The sequence below is a fragment of the Balearica regulorum genome, chromosome Z (genome assembly GCF_011004875.1).
Source record: "Balearica regulorum gibbericeps isolate bBalReg1 chromosome Z, bBalReg1.pri, whole genome shotgun sequence".
Taxonomy (NCBI): Eukaryota; Metazoa; Chordata; class Aves; order Gruiformes; family Gruidae; genus Balearica; species Balearica regulorum.
The window spans coordinates 69,767,795-69,789,092 of NC_046220.1; the positions used below are offsets into that span (position 1 = coordinate 69,767,795).

At 40.5% G+C, this 21,298-nt stretch overlaps 1 protein-coding gene across 1 annotated transcript in view; it reads left to right on the forward strand.

Moving 5' to 3' along the window:
* Nucleotides 1-1,422: 1,422 nt before the first annotated feature.
* HCN1 (hyperpolarization activated cyclic nucleotide gated potassium channel 1) overlaps nt 1,423-21,298 on the forward strand; it is a 207,954-nt gene continuing 188,078 nt past the window's right edge. Inside the window, exon 1 of the mRNA XM_075741307.1 lies at nt 1,423-1,947. Within this exon, the coding sequence (XP_075597422.1) occupies nt 1,565-1,947 (383 nt within the window). The 5' untranslated portion in view covers nt 1,423-1,564. The remainder of the gene's footprint in view (nt 1,948-21,298) is intronic.

Consider the following 21,298-nt stretch of genomic DNA (forward strand, 5'->3'; position numbering starts at 1 on the left):
CTATGCACGTGTACTGTAATAAATGCCTTCATGCTTTTGCAGGTACGCATAAAGCTACGGCTCCTGTGATACCATCTGCAGGTATCGACTCTTCATCATTCTGTAACCCAAACACACTCACCCCCTCTAGGGGTAAATCTCAGCATCTTTCAGTTTCAGAGCAGACACCAAGGCCCTCCTCCTCGCTTAGTGCCGGCAAACAGCTGCCTACCGCTGCCAGAACCGCGCTCTCAGATCCGACCTCACCCCAAATGCCACGCACAAACGTTAGGGTAATGTGTGTCGCGATACGCAAGGCAACACATATCCCACTTCCTCTGAGAGTACCGGGAGTACCGGGAGCTAGGAACACCTCCCGCTTCCCTCCTGTCCAACGGCCTCTTCTGTCTGCTGGAGGTTTCCTAACTGTACCTGACGTACTTCAGTGCGAGGTGGGGCGAGCCGGGCACGGACTCCAGATTCCCGATGACACACACCGACCGAAAGCCCGTCTCACGCGCGGCCGCACCTGCCCGTTTGCGCCCCACGGGGAGCGAGACCGGCACCCGCCGGCGCGCTCGGCCGCGCGTGGTCGGTGGGCGTTAAGGGCGGGACGGGGGAAGCGGCCGCCCGGAGGCAGCGATACGCCGTCTCACCGGCGCGAGCCGTTTTGTGGGTGACGACGGGTGTCAACGCAGAGCCCGGCCTTTCCTCCTGGCTCGCGCCCCCTCCTCCTCCCTCGCCGTGGCGCACGCACCGCGCCGCCGAAGGGCACGTTGCGAAGCCCAAACGCCTCTGACACCGCCGGTGCCGTCACTCGGCTCCACGAGCAGGGAGACCCCCGCCCCCGGCTGTACTCCAGGCAGTCTCCTGCCCGGGAAGCCGCCAGAGGCTGCACGTCAATGGCGAGCCCGTGGGACCCCCCCCCCGGCTTCCTTCCCAGCCACCGCGGTTTCCCGCCCGGCGTGGAGGCACGCTGCCAGCCCGCGCCTCGCCCCTCGCTTCGCCCAAGGTGAAATACAACCCCACTCGTGTTACAGCATTTCTGTGGGAGCGCAGGCAGGGCCCCCGCGGAGGCCCTCTCCTCTCTTTTCTCCCCATCCCTCCCCTCTGCCCGACACCCGCCGCCACCATGCGGGGAGAAGGCGGCCGGGCCGCACTCCCGCCCGCTCAGCTCAGCCCCGCCGGCCACCGCACTGCCGTGCACGCGTGCAGCCGCCGCTGAGGCTCCCGCCACCGCCCCCCGCCATCCCGACGGCAGAGCCCGCCTTCTCCCCCACCCCCCCCGCCCCCGGCTCCTCCCCTCGGCCCGGTGCCTCAGCCCCTCAAGGACTCCGGGGCGCTCAATGTCAGGCGGGCGGCGCGGCGCGGCCGCCGGCAGGGGGCGGGCGAGGGGAAGCGGTGCCAGCCCTGCGCGGAGCGCGGCTCAGAGTCGGCGGCGCTGGCCATGCCGGGCGGCGCGGCGGCGCGGAGCTGAGCCCAGCCCAGCCCAGGGCGGCCAAGCCCAGCCGCGCCGTTGAAGGGCACCGGCGGCGGCGAGGCTTCTCCGCGCTCTCCCACGGCTGGGGCGCGCCCGCCCCGCAGCATGGAGGGTGGGAAGCGCAGCTCCTCTGCCGGCAGCCGGGACGATGGCAGCGCTAACGCCTTCCCAGTCAAGCCGGCGGCCCCGGCGGAGAAAGCCCAGAGCAGCCCCGGCGGCGGGGGCAGCGGCGGCGTGAAGGAGCATGGCAACTCGGTGTGCTTCAAAGTGGACGGCGGCGGGGGAGAGGAGCCCGTGGTGGGCTTCGAGGATGCCGAGGGGCCCCGGCGGCAGTACGGCTTCATGCAGCGGCAGTTCACCTCCATGCTGCAGCCGGGGGTCAACAAATTCTCCCTCCGCATGTTCGGCAGCCAGAAGGCGGTGGAGAAGGAGCAGGAAAGGGTTAAAACTGCGGGGTTCTGGATCATCCACCCCTACAGCGACTTCAGGTGAGTGCGGGGCTCCGTTCGCCGCACGGGGGGTGGCCCCGCCGCGGGAGGCAGGGCGGCGCTCCCGCCACCTCGCACCTTTCCCGGCCGCAAACTTCGACGGGCTCCGGCGCGGCAGGGAGGACGCCCCGCGAAAGTGAAGGCAGGAACCTGCGGCCTCACCCCTTCCCATCTTCCCTCCCCGCGGGCAGCCCCGCTCGGCGGCGGCTAAAACTTTGCCTCCCCTCTCCGCGTTCCGCCCCGCCCGGGCGGTGAGGAAGCGGCTGGAAGCCGGCGCGGAGCGGCTGCCCTTCCGTCTCCGCGGTCCGGGCGCTGCCCGGCGCTCTCCAGCGTGCTGCTCCCCCGGTGCAGCACGTCGCGGGGGCCGCCGCATTGGCCGCGTCGTCCGTCGGGCGGGGGTCGCCCTGTCCCGGGGGCGGGAGAGCTCAGCGGAGGGCACGCAGCGGCAGCAACAGAAATAAAATGCCGGAGTCCACGGTTGGTCGCACGCTGACCGCTTTCTGAGCACCGGGTGTAAACACTTGTTCAAAGGGTGGCATGAAAGGAGCATGTCTCTGTTAGAGTTGCGGTAAAATAACTTTATTCAAGCTAAGGCTCTGTGGGGAATCTACGTTTTCATAGGTAAACGTGTAAATGTGGTGCTAAATTAGCGCTGCTTTCACAGTAAGTTGAACATGAGCCAAATTGGAATATTCATATGAAAAGCAGTGCAAAGAAATTGCCGGGAAAAGATACTTTCCTTTAAAATTACATTTTAACTCAAGGATTATTTGATTGTATTCTCTATGCCAGCTGGCTGTATGCCTTTGTAAATTTAACACTCTTTACGATATTTGCTGAAGAACTATTGGTGTCGTTAAGCATATTTAACCAACAGCTTGGATCGGACAGCCTGCATGTGTCCAGTAAGTGAATTGCACAGGAGACCATGTTTAAAAAAGGAAAATCCAGAACGTTCAATAGTTACATGGATCTTCTAAGAAAAAGTAGGTTAAATAGAGCATGCTTCCAGTGGGAACAGGAGGAAATACTTCCAAAGACCAAGTTTCTGTGGGACTGTTTGGATTGAGGTGTTATGCAGTGAGCTGTGCTAGCACCTTGCAGTCGAGCCTGAGAGCAGTATAGCTACAAAAGCAGAGGAGCAGGGCAGCGCTCAGTTACGACTTGAGATCATCCTTCAAATCCCTGCTTTTTTCCTGGCTCCCTGGAGGCAATAAGCTGCACTCATTCTTTTCCTGGAGTACCTTTTCCCCCTTGCATGCCAGCTCAGCTGCACTAGCAGGTACATTAAGGGGGGAGAGAGCCAAGAGACCACCCACTCCCTTTCTGCCAGCCGGAGAGGGATGTAGCATGTCACATCTGGTGCTGTGGTAGCATGTGTAGGGGATTAGGGGGGTCTGACAGCCTCTTACTTGCGCGCGTGTGTGTGCATAAGTAACTTTATTCATGTGAGAATTCTATTAAAATGAATGAGATTATTCTTGTGAGTAAATTCCCTCATTTTGTTGTAAGCTTTGTTTCTGAGTGAGGTGCGCAACCCAACAATGTTTTGGGCAATAGGAGGTTATGCATCATATTGTGCAGCATGTAACTTTTTAAGCTGATACGTGAAATAGGTGATAGGTATCTTGGTTCTATTTCGTTACAGAAGTATCTTCTACTTCTGTCCTAATTCTTCCTGTGGGAAGGTTTAGAGATCATAGCATATGTTTACTTATTTTTTTAAGTAGGAGTAAACAACACTGCATCCTTTTCAGGCCTGTTTGCATATTCTTAAATTAACTGTATTTTCTGAGGGTTTTATTATGTCTTTGTTTTATTAGAATGGATGTGTTTGGTTTTTTTAACAAAGTTCATAGTCTTTTGTTAGTCTTGGGATGATGATACCTAATACGGACCCAATTTTTTAGCCAATAGGACTGTTTCAGTGAAAATTGTTTGGTTTGTTTCTCCTGAAATAATTGCAACTGTATAATGGTGCTACTCTTTTTGGGTGGCAGTGTTTACAGAAATGGGTGAAGAAGTTGTACTATGGAGTGTATTCATCTTCCTATATGGGAATCATGATGATGCTAGTAAGTGCCTCCTAACAGTGTCTCAGTACCAGAACAATGTGAGGATAGAGTTGTTCTGATTTATTTTTGCACGAGATTTTGTAACAACGTAATGGTTGTATGTAGACAAGCCTTAAAGCCCTCCAAAGAGACAGGGGTATTCTAATTTCACTGTGCTAATGTTGACACCACCAAGGGAAAGAACTAAATTTTCTACCAAAATAATAAGAAACAAGGTAAAAAGCAGAATAATTTACAGTATCCAAGTGGGAAGATTTAAAGTAAGTTTGTAAATTTAGCTATTATTATGATGTTTGTAGCACATTTGAAAATGGACATCACAGTAAATTTTAAATATAGGCACACTTAGGAGAATATTGGGTTAACCACATAAGACATGGGAATATTCTGGTACAGGCTCCTGTGGACTCTCATTTATTTTTGTTTTTCTAGTTCTGGATGCTTGTATGCATTTTCTGGGATGCTTTGATTTGGTGACATTTCTCAGGATTGTTATAAAACTTTGTATGTTTATCTATGCAAAGCAATATTTTGCCATGTTGTGGGGAGGAGGGGGACACATGGGACGACTAGTGCCCCTGTGCCCTCCCGCTTTTTTTGGTATGAACAGAGTGTGGAAGCTGTGCCTATAAGCTCGGTGCTCTGTGAATCGGTTACTCACATCCTTGTGGGGCTTGGTCTCTAGTTTTACGGCTCTCCGTCCTGCCTGTGTTTCAGGGAAGAGTTGACTCTTCATCAGGCAGATACACCCTTGGAGAATTAAATTCAATAAGTATTACATAATTTTTCCACAAGGGGACCATTTTGTTCCTGGTTGTCTTTCCCCAGTCTTCTGAGGTTAATGTCTAATTTGGAAGCTGTTATGTAAACCGAGCACCTAATGCACATCAAACCCAGCATAAGACCTCTGTTTATCTCTTCGCAGCTGTGATTACTGCATCTCGAAACTTGGAGAACTATTCTGTGTAATTGCATGACTCACAAAAGTGAATTTATTGTCAGTGTTTTGGTTAGAGTTTATTGAAGTCCTGTGTGCTTTCTGTGAGATACCAAGTGCCTCTGGCTGTCCCTGCTCACGTGTGGAAGAATGAGCCTGCAGGAGAGCATCACCAGTCCAGCCCTGTGGCCTCGCAGCCGCCGGATGAGAGCAGCACGAAGCCACCGTGAGATGAGAGCAACTGCACGTGGTTCTGCTGCTGCCATACACATTTCGCTCATTTCATAGCAGGGTTGCAGAGGACGTGGGCTTTGGGTGATTTTTATATGTTATGGCCTTCTGGTATTAGTGGAAATGTATATGGCTATTTTTTCAGACGATTACTCAGTGCCCTTCAGCATGCCAGGAGATTCTTTAATGCTCAGAGGGCTCTCTTGTGGGCTGTTGGTCCAGCCCTGTAGCATCTCCCTCCCTCCCTGCCTATGGGTACACAGAGAAACTCACACTGTCATGGAAATCTTGGATTTATTACTGCATCAGCTAGGGCATCTGTAGTCAGCAATCTAAAAAGAAAACAGAGTTACTACCTCCAGAGCCGCATGGGAGAAGCATATTTTGACCAGAGAAAGACTGAGTGGGAATAATTTTTGTGTAAGTAGATGTAGTCCTCAGACTCTGAAGGTTACAGTTCTCGGTTTGATGTTAAGGAACAGCCTTTGACTGGAAACAGGGACAAAAATTTTAATTGGCTTCAAGATGAAGTGAAGTAAGACTGTGATGTGGGAGTTATCTGGCAGAGCAGCGGATAAGGAGGTGCGGTGCAGGCAGTGCTGAAGGTCTTTTTCCTGTATAGTTGAATACAAAGTATGAACTGATTTGCAACAATGGCAATAATTATTGACATTTTATGTCCAGAGAATCTCTCTGGGTAACTTCTCATCTATTCAAGGAGCACAAAACCTTATTTTAATGATAACAGAAAAGTAAAAGCAGAGTTAATTCTAAAACTTGAACAGAAAATTTCGGAGCATAGTGAATAGTAAATGTATACCAGCTTGTTTTTAACATGCATGGCATTCCAGTTTTAAAATCTTTTTGTATACACAATTGAGGCTTATCATGTAAATATATGACATTTATCATATAAATCTTTATAAATCATAGAAAGCTCTTATCAATGCTACCTTGCAGGTAAATTTAATGTCAAGTTTCAATGGGTTTTAATCAGGGTGAAAGACACAACGGAAGAATATTTTTGTGTCTGTTGCTATTAAAAACCATTCTGTTGTTTTGTGCAGTTTTATGCAACCCACCCATGTTGTCATGCACACGTGCAGCTTAATTTTTCAATTAATTATGTGCCAAACTGTAAGTCATAATTGCAACGTATCAGTGTGCCTCATGTTTTTTATTATACTTCTTTCAATTTTGAACTTAATTTGCCTTATGAATCAATTTTCTTTTTAATTTGTACCTATCTTTTGGACCTGCCTTTGACCACCAGCAGTCACCCTAACATGGTAGACTGTGCATATACCTGCAGCTCATGTACATGTTTTTAAAATTTGTGCATTCATTGGTTTAAAACCTGTTCTTCTTTGTGACCGGTCTTCACTCTGCCTCTTATGCCTATCACTTGTATTTTAAGAAGCTTAGGGTAAGCACTTTGTCCCTCTCTTTTGTCACATGTCTATAATGTCTCAGTTGAAGCTAATGAGATTTATCTTTTTGTGAGCTGTCACATACTTAGGTTTATATAGAGCAGTAGAGTTGGAAAGTAATGCTTTATGCGATGAAGACAAAATGTGTTGTATCATACTTAAATGTAATTGATATAGATATCTGTATGCAAAATTAAGTATATAAATCATGTTGGTTTATATTAAATAGATCAGATACAAATTAGTGTGGGTTTTAATGGATACATTATGTCACTTGTAGTGTAGGAGTATGAAATGTCTGTAGTTTTGGATTCTCAAGTAGTCATCTCAGTATTGTTGCTCAGGATTTGTCATGAGGTTCTCTTACAGTATTGAGACTTTTGAATTATTTGCTACTAAACTGATAATCAGAGATTTAGAATTATACTGTATACATTCCTTGCACAAGTTTTTTTTTTTTTTAAATCATTTATGTTTTTATGACTGAAGCACAGTTTTAGCTAGGGCTATCATCTTGCATGTATCATTTTAAAATACTATTGTGATGGCTATAATTTTTATTTCTATTACAGAAAAACTTCATATAGTTAAACTATTCCTATTACTTGAATATTCAATCTTTGAACGTTACTAAACATAGAGAACCATATAGTATTAAAGACATTATTATTAGTGTTTGGGTTTTTATTTGCTGCATTCCAATTTTTGCACTTCTGTAAATGCCATAAAGGATAAAATGACAAAATTGTAGCATTAATCTAAATAGTACATTTATAATGTCTAAAAACTCTTTCTGATAGTAAGTTATATATTAAGGCTTATAATAGTTCCCCAGGTAAAATGCAATGCCCATAAAGGTAGGCTGAAGAGAAATATGATAACGGTCCTCAAATGCATAAATGTGTATTACAAAGAGGAAAGAAATTACATAGAAGTAATAGGGTGAAATTGCAACAACAAATATCTAAATTAGACATTTAGGAAGCAGGACCAAAAATAAGCAATGAAATACTGTATTGGAAATGCTTTGATGTGGAATATGGGCCGGAAATGTATTAGGTAATTTTTCATCTTCAGTTCCTATTATTTTTAATATTGAATTATGTCTCATCATTTGCTGTCACTGTTTCATTTGTTATAAAATTTAGTTGAGTAAAGCTAGCTACTGTCATTTCTTTCTGTACCAGTTGTGAGAATCTATGAGTGAAAACAGATACATAGAGGTGTATGTTGTGCTTTTGGGCTCATGAGGGCCATGTGCTCTTGTCCCCTTTGGGATTTTCTTCAAGAACCACAAAAGCAAGCCAGCTGAGTCCACCTGAGTTTGGTGCAACAGCCACCCACCTTCTGGACCTCTAAGGAATGCAGGAAGGATTATGCCTTTGTTTGTTCAAGGAAAGCAATTCATTTTATTGAAAAGACATCCTTCTGTCTCTAGATAATGTAGAGTACTAATGTATAGTTTGAGCTCACGTATATGTTGAACATTTCCCAATTTTCATTATGTCCATTCTAGTCTTCGAATAACAGTCCATTCATTGTATTTTCTTTCACACTTTTGACATGTTATATACTTGAGCATAGAATAAAGTTTACAGCAGAGGAGGAGCTCAATAAGCATAACTCAAATAATTCCTCAGTACTCTGAGGTACTTTTAATTCAACTTGGGATGTTTTGAAGATTGCTAGCAGCACCTGGGAAGAAGTACACAAGTACATTTTTTTTCTGCAAGATGCTTGCTTTTAGAATATTCACCTTCCTCATAATCTAAATAAGGGCAAATATGTTCATCATGATTTTGAGATGTGTTTAAAAAATAAAACCCAAAACAAAATCAAAGCAAAATGTTACAGAATTCCTGAGAGTGATCTAAAAGGTAATGTTTTGGGGGAGTTATATGCAAGTCTTTAAACTCTGACCTGGGATGTTCAATATCAGGAGACATCCTCTTCAGTTTTCTGATTTTTTGTTTTGACTACAGCAAGAAAAAAGCACTTGCTTAATACTATCTATACAGATACTTATCAAAATTTAGATCTCATAAGATCAGCATCATGCTTTGGCCCGTGGGGAAAAAGTACTGATTCTGTTATTCCTGGGGATTATTTTAGCAAGACTACACATTCTTGAATGTGTACTGGCACTTTATTTGTCAGCTCATCAAAATAAGCAATGTTTATAATTGAGTCAGTAAAAGATTTTTCTTTATGTTAGGTTTCTTAGACTTGAGTATGCGGAGGGAGCTGTGAATTGGAATACTATATAAAAGCATGGCATAGTAAATAAAAGTCTGGATTCAGGATTTGGTTTGGGGTTTTTGGTGGCTGCAAAGCTCAATAAAAAATGCTTAACGTTTGATAAGTTGCTTAGGCTTTTTTATGGTTATATAACCAAATTAAAATATGAGTGGCTCAGTTTGTGATTGTTCAGCCTGGGGTAGCAGAAATAGAGACATATGAAATCACTGGTCAGAAGTGATGAAAAGTATGACTCTTTACCTCTGCATTTCTGCCTACCTGTCTAAGATCAGTGATACTGTAATATTTAATTAAACTTTGTCAGCTTTTTTGAGAGGCTCGGTTTGAAGGAACTAAAAGGCAAGATGCTATTTTTAGACAGGAAGGTAGAATATGAAAATTGGTAGAGAAATTTACTTCATTTGGTTGTAAATAAGAGGTATGTGTTCTCACTTCTGCTTTTACTCAACAGCATGCCTGAGAGCTGTCTTCTATGTCAACATGCAATTTTTGAGAGAGGGGAAACTTTTAACCTACTTTGCAATGTTTAATTTTTAACTTGACAGTACAGTTCTCATTAATTGCTTGAAAGTCCTTTAGCTGTCTATTCCCTGATTCTTTCCCAGAGGCATGATTTAATTTTAAAAATCATAGTGTATTCAGCTCTAATTATTGGAGGGTTTGTTCTAGACACATAGTAAGGTATGTTAATGACCAAAAACTGTATCAGCTGGAGTCAATGTCAGTACTACCTCAAGGACACTGTCATTTAGCTTTCATAAAATCTCTGCTAATATCTTTTAATCTGATGACAGTGAGATTCAGGCAAGCTGCATGATATTTTGCCATAATCTTATTGCCTTGATTTGCAGTGCAACTGGAACAAGTCTGGAGTAAACTTGTGTTCAGAAAATGTTCATTTGATTACAAAAGAAATGCAGCCTGTTTCCATTATATATTTAAAAAAGCCCAAAAGAAACTCCAAACCCTTTTTTATTTATGCCAGTTAAGTTCCCACAACTGGTGTTGCATCATGTAGCTAAGAATAGGATTTTGTTCTTAATTAATTGCTATGTTGTTCATGTGGTTATCTTATCCAATGAAGCATGGAGTACTGCATCCAGCTTGGGGTCCCCAGTTCAAGAAAGACATGGACCTGTTGGAGAGAGTCCGGAGGAGGGCCACGAAGCTGATCAGAGGGCTGGAGCACCTCTCCTATCAGGACAGGCTGAGACAGTTGGGATTGTTCAGCCTGGAGAACAGAAGGCTCCAGGGAGACCTTCCAGTACCTGAAGGGGCCTACAGGAAAGCTGGTGAGGGACTGTTTATCAGAGACTGTAGTGACAGGACAAGGGATAATGGGTTTAAATAAAAAGAGAGTAGATTCAGATTAGATATTAGGAAGAAATTCTGCACTGTGAGGGTGGTGAGGCACCAGAGAGGCTGTGGATGCCCCCTCCCTGGAAGTGTTCAAGGCCAGGTTGGATGGGGCTTTGGGCAACGTGGTCTAGTGGAGGGTGTCCCAGGGTGGCAGGGGAGTTGGAACTAGATGGTCTCTGAGGTGCCTTCCAACCCAAACCATTCTATGACTCTATGATTCTATGATCTAACAAATAATTTGAAACACTATTGGAATGTAGCATGCTGCTGATAATAATTTTTCTATTTCTAGTAGTAAAGTAAAAATTCTTGCTAAGATATTTTGTTTTCAACTGAAAAAGCACAGGTTACTTTAAGCTCACAGTCAAAGCTAGGTTGGGGTTTTTTGTTTATTTGTTTGGTTTGGTTTTTTAAATTATGTAATTTAAAATAGCCAATATACGTAAACATTGTTTTGACTGCAGGGGTGTTTTTTTTAGGTAGTATTACTCTTTTTCATCCAATTCTTTGTCTGAAATCCACTGACGCTTACAATTACACTAAAGCTCAAGTATATAAAGAGCACCACAGAAATAAAATGTGCCCTCACGATATCAAATCTTCCAATTCTATAGGTAGCGTACTCTGGTTACCTCCAGCTTTTTTCTCTCCTAACAGCAGAGTAAAGTACAGAAGTAACTACAATAACTTACCAGATCCTCTGAGAAGCACCTCTCGCTATGACGTGACTGCAGCAACAGGCAGTGTGTGGTTCTGACATGATCTGACATTAAGCAAATCTGCAGTAAATGTAGGGTAGTATATCATAGGATCGTAATGATAAAGGATTATTCTAACTTGCTTTAGGTCAAAGCTATGGAAAATATACAGAACTTTTATAAGATACATAGAGTAAGATCTGTCTGACTGTATCCTGGAGATGGAATTAATGTATGGCTGCCAAACCATGGGGATGCAATCAAGCTTTCACATGACTACTGAGAGGTTTTCCATCAAGCTCTTGAGTGACTTCTATCTGTTCACTCCAGGAGGACTTATGATTTCTGTCTGGTAGAGAAATTGCTGTGAAACTAGTAGTAGGTAATACTACCCCCTAAAACATCTTATTAGTGCCTGACAGTACACACTTGCAAACTTCCGGGTTCTCCAAACACATGCCAGACTACAGGTTGCTTGGGATGGCTGCATATGGGCTTGTTTGCACTTGATGTCTCAGTGAAGGTAACAGCCGAGCTTGTCTGTCACTCTGGTTCACCTTGTCTTTAGTGCCAGACAAGCTCAGTACTAACACAAAGATTTCCTTTTCCAACTAGGGATTAGTTGGAAACAAAACAAGTACTTAAATAAACCAAGCATATACCTCAAGCTTCAGTTAATAATTGGGTACCTTTCTCATCACCCACCTTACCAAGTTTACTTCAGAGATGTCCTGTTTTTCAGAGCTGTGTGTCCAGTGTTCATGGAAACCGTTTAACTAGGTGACTCCCTAAATACTGAATCCTGCTTTTTCTGTCTTTTATTTATAACATTTCTTATGGTCTGATTTTCAGGTAGTGAAATCCTGCTATAGGCAACTTGCAGTTCAAAGTTAGCAAGAGCATGGTGATGTAGTCCCTGACAGATTTTTCTTTTTGGAACAACTTCTTTTTTCCCTCATTATGTTTTTGCTTTTCCCTCCTACATCTTTTCCTGAAGATATAATGAATTCCTTTATAAAAATGGAAATGATGCATTGATTATTTTTTTAAAAAAATTTGTTAGCTCTGCTATATAGTGTTCCATATTTACTGAGTCTGTTAGCTACGAGATACTGAGCTGCTTGTTCAAACTAGTGGGGAGAAGTTAGCCTAGGTATTCTTTAATAGTGTCTTTGAGTTTGTAAATACCTTCTAATAATTAAAAAAACCCAATAATTCTGTGGACATTTTCTATTTCCCATGACTTGGACAGGTTGGCACCTTTCTTTTGAGAACTCCAACCTGATGCAATTGAACCTGCTGTTACCATAGACCTAGTAACAAGATACTTTGCCGAAATTGTCCCCTCAGCCCGTTTATTGCCAGCTTGGGAATTCTAGTGTTGCATACATCTATCACATTAAAGATATAATTAGAAGAAACACACTTCTGTAATGCAAAGGGAGTGTGGTATCAAGAGTAAGCACTACCAGATGGTAGGCAATCTAACAGAGCATTTAAAAAGGGTCAAAATCGAAAATGTCTGAAATCCAATGGCTTATTAAGCAATAGACGTTGCATGTGTGGGACAAGTGAGAGAGAAGTAACCTAATTTAGGTGCCACATGACCAAAATTGACTTTTAATTGCCTGCATTCTGTCAGTATATATCTGAAATGCGTGTTTTTACAAACTTAAAGGTGTTTTTTGAAATTTGGAACAGAATATTAAATGCAGTGATATACTGCTGAGTGTTGAAAGGTTGAGTAGGTTTTGTAGACGTTCTTATTGTGTATGTATTGGAGTAGTGAATTTATTATGATGGCTGATCTCTCTGAACCAAAGAAGAAATCAAAAAACAACTTGAAGGTTTTTCATGTTGAAAAGAACTAAATCCAGGATCTAATAATTGTATTCTTTCATATGCACATTGCTAGATGTGAACTAAATACAACATAAATGATGACTAAATCCAAGTAAATGTCTTTGGTTTTAGTTTGCTATTTAAAGGTATTAGCTATGAGTTTAAAATGTCTTGCTAACCTTTAAACTGTCCTCTGTTCTTGTTTCCTAAAGGTAGATTTTCATGTAGTCTGCCTGTATGCTGCGCTCTGTCGTTCACATACAGGGTAATTTTCTTTTGTCGAGAGATGATTCTCGCTAAGACAGGTCTGAGGAATACTCCTTCAGTATCATACAAGCTGTCAGTGTTATTCAGCAATTTCCACCACAACTCCCCTCATTCTCCAGGACTGTATGAACATTGCTTGATATGACCATGGTTGTTTCTATCATTTCTAAGCTGCAGCTAACTTTTACATTCTCCACAGGCTAGACCAAATTTATCTTTATGTGGAAGGGATGGGAGAACTGCAGTGAACTTCCACTCCCACACTTGTTCCTTGCAGCGTGACAGAGTTCAGACTTGCTTCAGGGAAGGAGAGCTAGCTTTATAGCCCAGGAACGCAGGTACCATGAATCTGTGTAGAATGGTAGCCGATGTTCCTGCTGGGGAAGGAACATTACTGACTTGTAATTCCATGAAGTGTCACTGAATAGCAGCTCATCTTAACATTGAATGTACATACTGATTTTATGCCACTGACAAAATGAGCAAACAGAATATGATATTTAACTTGGTTTCATGTTTCCAGTACAAACTTTCCCATTTCTGGAAATGCTTTGAAAATGTCAGTTTTACCCAGTGCTCTGCACAGAGTGTGCAAATCTATACGATGTTAGATGAAGATCTGAGATGGAAGTCAGGAGCCTATCTATCTTTGGATTTTGGAATGAGCTAGGGACCCAGATACTTGTAAGCATATGGACTCTGTGCCTGAACATCTTTCAGGATTCTAGCCATAAGAAGCCGTAAATGGTAAAACTGATTTAAAAAAAAAAGTCACCCATGGGTGCTCTGCATTTGCAGAACTAGTGTATATCAGAATAATTTGCTTATGCTTCATATTCCATTTCTGTCATAGTGTATATTTTGATTTGCAGTTCACAGATCAATATTTTTTATAAGATTATGATGAAAAGTTCTATTAGTAATTTTTCACCCTCAATTTCTTGCTGTTTTCCAGTGATGAATTATTAACATCTATTTGACTGTTCTAATTATTACACATCTTTAGCTTAAACATATTTGAATAGTTCATAACTAACTGTCCTTCAAAACTGAAACATAAATATTTGGCTAAATTAAATTTAATTTTGTCTTTCTGAGGAATATTGGCTTGTGACTAAAACCTCTTCTGAGATCTCCAGAGTAAAACATTTTCATTTGCTGAAAGCCAGAAACCTGTTTATTATATATAGACATGTATGAGTGAATATGGATGAAAGATAAAGATGGAATTATTCACCACAGTAAAGGGAAGCTCTTTTTGTTTTGTTCTGTGAAAGCAACAGTCATCTGTATGTATGTGAGTAAATTGCTTCCTTGGTACTTTTGCTGTTGTTTATAGTTCAGGTCATAGGTCTCCGACCAAAGTTTCTTTGAGTGCTTATTTTAGAGTCGCTTATCAGTGGCTATGATTATAGGCAACTTTACTTGCAGGCAAACACTTTCCCCTGTCACCCTTAATGTGTACAGTGTGGCTGATGTTGGGAGCAGCACGGGGGCTGTGATGTTGTTAAGGAGTATGGACTACTTCATTTGAACGCCAGAATATCGGAGAAAGAGAATTTTTGTAGCAAGATACTTCAAAGTCAACTGTGAAAAACAAAACAATCAACCAAAATATAAAGTGGAGAAGTAGATTATTAAATAATTCCCTTTTATATTTTTTTCTGATATTTATAGGTGAAGCACATAACAAAGCCTGTGGTTGAGTTTGAATAAATTTTCAGATCTTAATACCTTTATCAATCTTTTGTTTTTCAGGCTGAAAACAGACATGTTTTTCTGAAGCTTAAAGTGACTTCCTCTCTTTTTTTTTTTTTTAAAAAAAAGGGCAACTGTGGAGGAAAAAAACGTTACCTAATATACGTATTTTGTATAACAACTCTACTTTAGATGGTTCTGTCTCAATGAAGATGGAATAGAATTTTAAATTAGTCTATATCTTGGTAATAGGTATCTTCTGGTGGCTCAACACCCATTTCATATGACTAAATTAAAACTATAATTGACAAATGTATTTCAAGCCTGTAATCTGCCATAATTCAATAAATACTTTCAACACACAGTTCGTAAATTTAATACACACTGTTTTTAGAAATAGACCGTGACCATGTTGTGTATACCTGCGACAAAATGTAATGGAACCTCATTTTTTAATTAACAGCCTATCAATGGATATGACCTGCCATAATGCTGCTGGCAAAGGTGTACTGGAAATAGAAAAGGCCTCATTGCATGTGAAGGCAATCTCTTGGAATGCTTGATATTGCAGGTTATCTCCTGTTTGGCAGATCAAAAAAAAATTAATAAGTATACATAGGTTGGTTTGTTGGGGTTTTTTGGAAGGCATATGATTGCTTTTTTAAGAATAACCAAATCTACTTCACTGAAAAAAAAGTCTTTGTTTCCTTATATTGAATTAAATTGCAAAAGGGCCATCCAACAATCGCATTCCATTATACTGACCAATGTTCATAAATGCCAGAGGTGGATTGTACATCCCCAGAAACTTGGTTTGTATTCCAAACCTCCACCCTTCGCTGATCTGCTCACAACAGCAGTACGTGAGGTTTCGATCAGATCTGCTTGCGTGGAGCTTGCTGGAGTGTTAGAGGGTAAATAGCATGAAAAGACGACGAGAGGAGCAGAGGTAAAACTAACAAGATCACGGTTACTTAGGCCAGTAACTAAAACATCTTTGAACATCATGTATTCTCTTTCTTGTTTGCTTTGTTTGCTTTTCTGGGTTTTCCTTTTTGATTTAAACAAATGAATATCGGGTCTGTCTGATCACTGCTCTGTCTAGCTGCATAATTAGCTGATTTGTTTTGGTAATGCAGACAAAGCGCTATGCTGTAAAAAGGATGGTAAGACTGGAGTGTGCAGTGTGTAAATTGGGAAATTTTAAAGAAATGTTAAAATTACATTGCATCTGCTTAAATACTGTGGAAGGCAAACGGCTAGCAGAGAGATCTGAATACAAGCTGAATAATGAAAAAAATGGGGATTTCTGAGTATAGTTGGTGTAAAGAGGAGAAACCTGCAAGAACTGCTTTTTATTTCTGGTAGGGAAAGGTGTTTTAGTGTATGAAGTATGACATTTTGTTTTGAAAAGTAATGGTAAAACTGAATATTGAACTTCCTACATGAGCATGCTCCTTCCTACCTGCTCATTGGTGCAGAGCTCCTAAGGTGTGTCACCCTGTAAAAGGGGAATCATAGTAAGTACACATGGGGAAAGGTATAAGCAGACTTGTGGAAGATTACGTCTTTCATTTCTTAAAATATTTTGTGTTGTGTGCATTGTGTTTTCAATTAATTGATGTTTTAGATAAATTAATATGATTAATTCAGTTAATAAAATTAATAAATACCCAATTCAGTAATCATAGTAATACAAATTCCAGCCTGTATTTTTGAGCATGCACATTAATGTCTCCTGTATCTGCTCAGGAATAAAACCCATTCAGCCCAGATGTTGGAAGTGCAGATTAATTTCCATCCTCTGCTGGAGAGAATTATACCTGTACATTTACTTTGCATAGCACTTCTGGCATGTGTACTTTCAAGAACAATATCACCTCTCGGAGTTGTTCTGCTTTGACAGAGCAAAAAAGTGAGAGCTCCTCTACAATCTAGTGGTTTTCTTCCTGGGAAGAAGGTTTTGGTTCCTGCTCTAGTTTATATTTATTTAGGGAAAGAGAAAATGTCAGCAATGTACCTAGCTTCAGGAGACACAGTATTTTAATGATATTCAATTACCTTTTGAAACAAATTATGTAGTGCAACACGTGATATTCATGGATTACAATAAAACAACGTACTGATTCCTAAAATGGCACTTCTATTTATTTTAAAGGGTTGAAATCTCAGTACTTATTTTTATATTGGAAGAAACATAGGCTTTTGAGCCTAAGATCAGTCATAGATAGTTGTAAAAAGGAATAATAATTTAACTTGATGTATTTATGCTATCTATCTCAATTACTTGTTCTTGCATTGGAACCTTGTACATCTGTATAGATACATGAGGTGTATAAATATTCAGTCATGTATATTTGTTTTCACTCATGATGTAGGAGTACAAAATCTGCATGTATAATCCATCAACTTGTTTCATACCTATTTATAGTTCCTTTACACTTTTTCACATCTCTGACTTTTCCCTACATGAATTTGAAGACTACCTCTTTTTTTTTCCAATTTAAACAGTGCCCAATTTTGCCTTCAGTTAATTTTTTAAGAAATGATACACCAAATTCTAGTAAATGAAAATTCATGTTTGAAGCTGCTTGTCCAAATGTGCTTTATCTTCATACAGTTGTATGCACAAAGCCAGTTTTACCTCTGATTATCAGTATGAAATTGTTAGTAGTGGTAGTATATATGTCAAATACCAGAAATCTCAGTGTCTTACGTGAACCAAGTTGATGGTCCTAGTCTTGTGGGGTTTTTTTGTCAGAGGTATTCAGCTTACAAAAATTTAGTTGTCCCAACTCATTTGGTGGTCACAGGCCAAACTCCTTACCAAACCCCATGACTGAGATCTGTCAATAGCTACTGAGCAATGTCTTCCCCATCATCTCCTCTGAAGATAAGTACAGAAAATGGACTTTTCCCCATCAGCAGAAACTTCAAAGATTACACTGATAATTGAGAGATGGAATTGGGTGAAAAAACCAATTTATTAGAGAAGAGTATTAGGTGATATTGCCTGGCTTTCTTGGTTTTGTGAGGGGGTGTGGGTTAAGGTACCTTCCTTTTCACATGACACTTTGTTGAGAAGAATTAGAGAAGGCTTCTCCCAATTTAAGCCTCTGAATTTTTACTTAGTATGGAGGCATCCTAAATGTCATGTTTCGAAATGGCGCTCTTAAAATTACTGTCACTACAAAATTCTTAATTAATGCAAGTGTTCCAGCATGAGATATGAGATTATTTTGCAGCTGAAATATTTTTAGATCTGTCTCTTTCAGACTTTTTCTCATGCCTGTAAAGTGGTCATTTCTAATTTGAGAATGTGAATGCGTATTTTACAGTGATCACTACAGAAATTTGCTGACACTTAAAGAAACAGTATGTGGCAATTTGCAGTTGGTTTAAGGGTTGGTTATATGAAACTGAAACAAATCAGTTGGAGTCCCTACACACGATGCCTGATACTGAGAGGCTGTGGTCTAACAGCTTGAACAGGGTGGGTAAATCTGAGGAAGGAACATTACTTGTGCTATGACTTGTGTGTGTTGATGCAGAAGCAGTCTTAGGATCTAAATATACCTGTTGGCATGGACAGATTCAACTTTTTCCAGGAGAAAACTCATTTGTGAGTCCTGACTCTTCATCAGCAGTTTTTCCTAGCTGGTAGCTATCTGTACAGGAGCACTACCCTGGCTTTTTCACCAAAGAATGGGGCTGAAGAAAGGACGAACTGCATAAAGATGAGGGGCTGCAAAAGCAGCATTAGAGTTCCACTGACAGTGGTTCACTGTTCTTGCCCAAGGTTAAGTGGAAGTCAGGCTTTAATCCCTTCTACTGTAGTTTAATAAGTTTCTTTGGAGGAAAAGCAACTGCAAACATCAGATGTATTCAGGCACTTGTGGTTCGGGGATTATTGACTAAAACTGAAGAGACTCATAGTTAAATAATATTGCCATATTGTATAAATTTCTCTTTGTCCTCTCCTTTCTCCCCTCCTGTGTGCAATGAGGGCAACATTACTATTATACCTTTATTTCTCAGAAATCTGAGACTTAATGTGTTAACGCATGTAAAATACTATAAAAACTTTAGAGAGAAGCTATTGCATGCATGCCAAGAATTAAAAATCTTTTGATGAAATGTCCACTGCTTAAATATTGGTTGAATTTACTGAAAATATACATATATATCTTAATGTAATGTTAATTAGTTAATTTTATAGTCACTTTTCATAGACAGTAGTGTGATTTTCTTTTCTAGTAATCCAGCCTTTGAAGCACTCAAGCTTTAAACCTAACCAAATGCTGTAACCAAAGCTTTTTGAAAGTAGTAAATTGCCGTTCATTGGCTGCACTGGGCTCTGATCAGGTCCCCTGAGAGCTGCATTTATCTGATCATCTGCCTTGTGCATAGAATCTCAACTGAGCAGCAAACTGCAAATTGCCATTGCTAAGTGTGTTTATTTATCAGATAAAACTCATGAAATCTGTTTGAAATTGTGCAAGTTTGTAATTTTTAAATACATTCTATGGCTATATAAAAAGAAGACTCTGTATTGTTGAATTTTATTAATCTCTCTTTGAATTTCTTTTCTGCTACTAGGTAGGAAGTTACATTTAAAAAATAACAGCAAGGCACATAAATTTGATCTCTAAGTATATATGGCTAACCTTGAAGTGAAGGACTTGAGTATTAGTCTGAAATTAAATGAAGATTTCTAGTGGTCTGAAAACTTCATTATTATTTTATTTGTTTAATCACTTTTAGTCTGAATCAGAATGAAATTATTAAGCTGTAAGATTCCTAGGTCCAGCACTGCTCATAATTCAGGCAGGGAAACAGTTTTCAGAACATCAGCCTCTGCCTCATTTCCGGCTGACCAGCCTCAGGCAGGTGGAGGAAGCCTTTCTGCTGCTTCAGCAGGTTGCCTAGCTAAATCAGTGAAAGTTCATTAAGCTTGATATATTTTAAATTAAAAAAGAATAGTAAATACTGATAAAATTTTCACCTGAGAAAGTGTAACAGGCTTCTACTTAATAATATTTCTGCCCTTCAACCTCAGCACTTGAAGTGCAGGAGATGCTGTGAGTACTTTGCAATTGAAAGGGTTGAGCCAGGAACAGGACTCTGTTTCAGCCTTGCAAGATTCCTCGTTTGTGTTTACTTAAGAAAAGCTAAAAGCTGGCAGGGAAGAAATAGAGGAGAATAAAGAATATAAATCAATAACTTCAGAAGAACAGTTTATCTTTTAAAAACAAAACAAAAACTCTGAACCCAATCATTTGTCTTCCTAAAGCTTTGCAAAATTAAGTGCATTCAGATGAGGAAAGTTTTATCCATATAAAAGGACAACACAACTGCAGAAGTAACCTGTTTGCTACCACAAAACTGGCCAATGTAAAGAAATGACACTTCAGTAGTCATTTTAATGCATTTGTATGAATGTGATCACAGATAGGTTATACTAAATTCTAAGTTTGGAAATTTTAAAATTAAAAAATTACTGCTGAGCCAAAATTACAGAAGCACTCCACAATAGATTTGTAACACTTAAACAGAATTTGTTCCATGGAGGATGTTGAATTTAGTATTTCTTGTTAAAATAGAAATAATTTAATATTTAATTTGTATGCCTTTTTTCCCAGAAGAAGCATGTTTTCCTCTAGGTGTGTGTAAGAGACAGACAGACGGGCAGAATGAAAATAGATAGCTTGGCAGAAGGGGATATCCTCACTTTCGGGTTGTGGAAAAAAAAAAAAAGGCGATGATTTTTCAGAAAGTTTTCAAGCACAAACACCTGTGCAATCTTGAAAATAGTTTGTGTCCCCTGAAGAAAGCCCTCCGTTCTTCATCCTCCTGTCCTTTCTGACACATCCCACTAATTATTTGAAAGTTGCAAACGTTTTCAGGCGTGTCTAGCTTTGCTCTCTCTTACTGAAAGAATAGTGTAGTTGCACAGCAAGAAAAAGATGGCATGTCCGGTAAGAATCAAATTCTGACATGGATAATACCAAGTTTAGTGCTTGTTACAGTATGTTGTAATAACATTTTAAATTACTGTTATTTCTACTAAGATTGTTTTGTTCTATATAGAACATTGATTTCTCCGTTAGGTGAGATGATGATCCATGAAAGCTAAAGAAATAAAGCTGTGTTTGAAGGTGAGATAAAAAAAGTCAGTGTTCATTTCACTGAGCATCTGCTAGTGAATCAAAATATTTGACTAAAGAGGAGGCGAGTTTTCCATGGAAAGCTTGTGAAAATTTGTTACAGTTTTTGATTCTCTGAATGTGTAGAGTGAAATCATGTCTCAGATGCATCAGGTTTTGTTCGAAAGATATTTTACAAACAATCCAAATTAATGTCTTTTTCAAAGACCTTCCACTTTATAATGTGGCTGATGAGTATTTGTGACTGAATTTCATGAAGTTTTACTGCTCTTTTTTATTAAATAATGAGACTTTTGTGATCTTCTTCAAACTTGGAATATTTAATCTTAAGCAAAGTCCTGATTGCTGCGTAGCCTCAAGTCACAACACCCAGTGCCTTAGAGATGTT